Below are 2,508 nucleotides of genomic sequence, written 5' to 3'. Positions count from 1 at the left end.
ATATTATATATACATATTACATATTATATATACATATTACATATTTAATACACCTCCTCAGGGCTGTCCTTTGCCATTCATCACAAGCGTTTACTCCAACCTTTACCTACTCTGTTACAGTGGTTTTAAATAGAAAAAGAAAATCATCCTCAGCAAAAAGGAGGTTTATAATATTTTGACTTTGATCACATTTTCTTGGAGGTTGATACAACAAGGAAAGAGATAGGGTTGGACGTTTTTATTGAGTGTATTTTATAGTGATTCTAGTTTGATCGTTGATTGACGATAAAGGTTTTTTTTTAATCTTCAAACCTAAAAATAAAAAAAAGAAATAAATAAATAAAGGCTCATAAATAACTGAATATCTTATGTTGAACTACAGTGATTCGGGGATGCTTGATAAACACACAAGTAATGGCTAATAGCAGAAGCTTTGCAGTAGTGGATGAGCTTCTTTTGACAGTTTTTGGTCGTAAAGAAGTAAAGCGAACAAAAAGCAAAGTTTGCGAGCAAAAAAAGGGTTGAAGATTTAGAATACAGAGTATAATCTGTAATTAATCTCAATAAAAAAGAGAGGCCAAGAAAGGGAATTCTTTAAGACATAACCCTGTAATTGGAGGTCTAATGTGCATCTATTGTGGGGGTCCTTGACATGAAAACGTTTGGGAACCCCTGCTCTATTAGATGCAAAAACAAATCTAACAACCAAGTGAAATCAAATGAATGCTAATCCAACATCCTCCAATAAAATCCTGGCCCTTATCAAAAGGACCTGGATCCAGAATAACTACTCTGATCTAACTATTCAGGTCTGTGGTAACACCTGTAAATACTTACAGCTGCATTCAAACATGAATGCACATACTCTACAAATAAATACCGGGATGTGTTATGTTTACCGCATGTGGGTTCTGTTCTTGTAAAACCACCGTAATGATAAAAGACAAATACATCCAGATCGCGGAAACGATAAATAAAATAACCTTGAATTAAATATAGAATCAAGCTAATTTAAATCTATCTATACATCATATAACTACTGAAATATCTATAACATAACTTCATACATTAAGAACAATTAATCGATTAGGCAATTGACAAAGAATTAATTATTAATCAGCAACTATTTTGATTAAAAAAAAGTCATTTCCAAGCTTTTTGATATCACTGGAAAGTGAATATTTTAGGTTTTCAGATTGTTGGTCGAACAAAACAAGATATTTTGGATGGCTTTTTTTTGCTATTTACTGTCACTGTTATATAGATTTTTTATAAATGAATGTATTAATCGAGAAATGAATCGATAAGACCAACTTACATTATTACCATCCTAATAATATAATAAAAACAAACATTAATACTATTATAACTACGACTGCTGCTATTACTCCTACTGCTAATAACAATAATAATATTAATACTTTAATGTAAATTATATTTTAATGCTCAAATGACGTGTCTACTCGTTTTCTTTGGCACAACCGTTCACCACAACGGATTACGAGTTTTATTTTGAAAGTCTTGACAGTTTGGACCGGAAATGCTTCCCGTATGGCGGCAGACGACCGGATGGACGCCGCTTTCAAACAACAAGACGCCTAACAAACTCCTCAGAGATGAAACCTTTCACGCACAGCGCGAATTCACCGGCGGACTTCAGCCTGCCCGCTCTCATACTCTAAACCGGCAAACTATCGATCCTCCTGCAAAAGTCTCGGGCTGTCGCTAGGGTGAACCATGTCCATAGTTACCGTGCAGCTCGGTCAGTGCGGTAACCAGGTGGGTCACGAGCTGTTGGACGTCCTGTGCAGCGACGCTCAGCAGGGACAGAGGAAGCTGTACAGCGCGGCCAGCTGCGAGCGCTTCTTCCACCACACCGCACACGGAGGTGAGTCTCCTGTTCGAGTCCATAATATCAGCTGTGTGGGCCCCACCACCTCTACCTGCCGTGTCTGTGTGTCACCCAGAGCTTGTAGCCAGGGCGGTGCTGGTGGACATGGAGCCCAAAGTGATCAACCAGAGTGTCAGCAGGGCGGCCAGGTGCGGCCGGTGGAGGTACGGAGAGAGCTCACACTTCAGCCAGAAGCAGGGCTCCGGAAACAACTGGGCCAATGGGTACGTAGACTGCTGTTGTTATAGCAACGGGGTAGGTTAATAGGGCCATCGCCTCGTCGTGTCATTAGTTAGTCAGATAAAGCCCAACTCAAGACCCACTAACGAGGTTAATAACGTATCACTCGGTTTGCTCAGCTGTTATGGAGATGGATATGTTGATGAACAAACTCAGCTGTTTCTTCTATAGCACTTTTAGGACTTATTGTCTGTTTTGATCCCTAGGTTAAGTGGGGCTCATTATGGATTCATCTACAGAAATTGTTCTGATCAATTAATAAATGTTCGAAAGCTTGGAAAAAAAGAACAAAAGATATTCTGTCACAAGGTCATGTCTTCAGATGTCTCGTTTTGGGCAACAGTCCAATAACCAAAAATATTAAAGGTCCAGTGTGT

At 39.0% G+C, this 2,508-nt stretch overlaps 1 protein-coding gene across 1 annotated transcript in view; it reads left to right on the top strand.

The window, feature by feature from the left end:
- Positions 1-1,541: 1,541 nt before the first annotated feature.
- The window catches only part of tubd1 (tubulin, delta 1), a 3,693-nt gene continuing 2,726 nt past the window's right edge, over positions 1,542-2,508 (top strand). The window contains exons 1-2 of the mRNA XM_035679432.1: positions 1,542-1,888; positions 1,968-2,115. Coding sequence (XP_035535325.1) covers positions 1,738-1,888; positions 1,968-2,115 — 299 coding nt within the window. The 5' untranslated portion in view covers positions 1,542-1,737. The remainder of the gene's footprint in view (positions 1,889-1,967; positions 2,116-2,508) is intronic.

The sequence above is a fragment of the Morone saxatilis genome, unplaced genomic scaffold, assembly GCF_004916995.1.
Source record: "Morone saxatilis isolate NCDOM2014 unplaced genomic scaffold, NCSU_SB_2.0 Contig8, whole genome shotgun sequence".
NCBI classification, from domain to species: Eukaryota; Metazoa; Chordata; class Actinopteri; family Moronidae; genus Morone; species Morone saxatilis.
The sequence above is the reverse complement of the archived record's forward strand: the minus strand, read 5'-3'. Positions and strand labels throughout refer to the sequence as shown.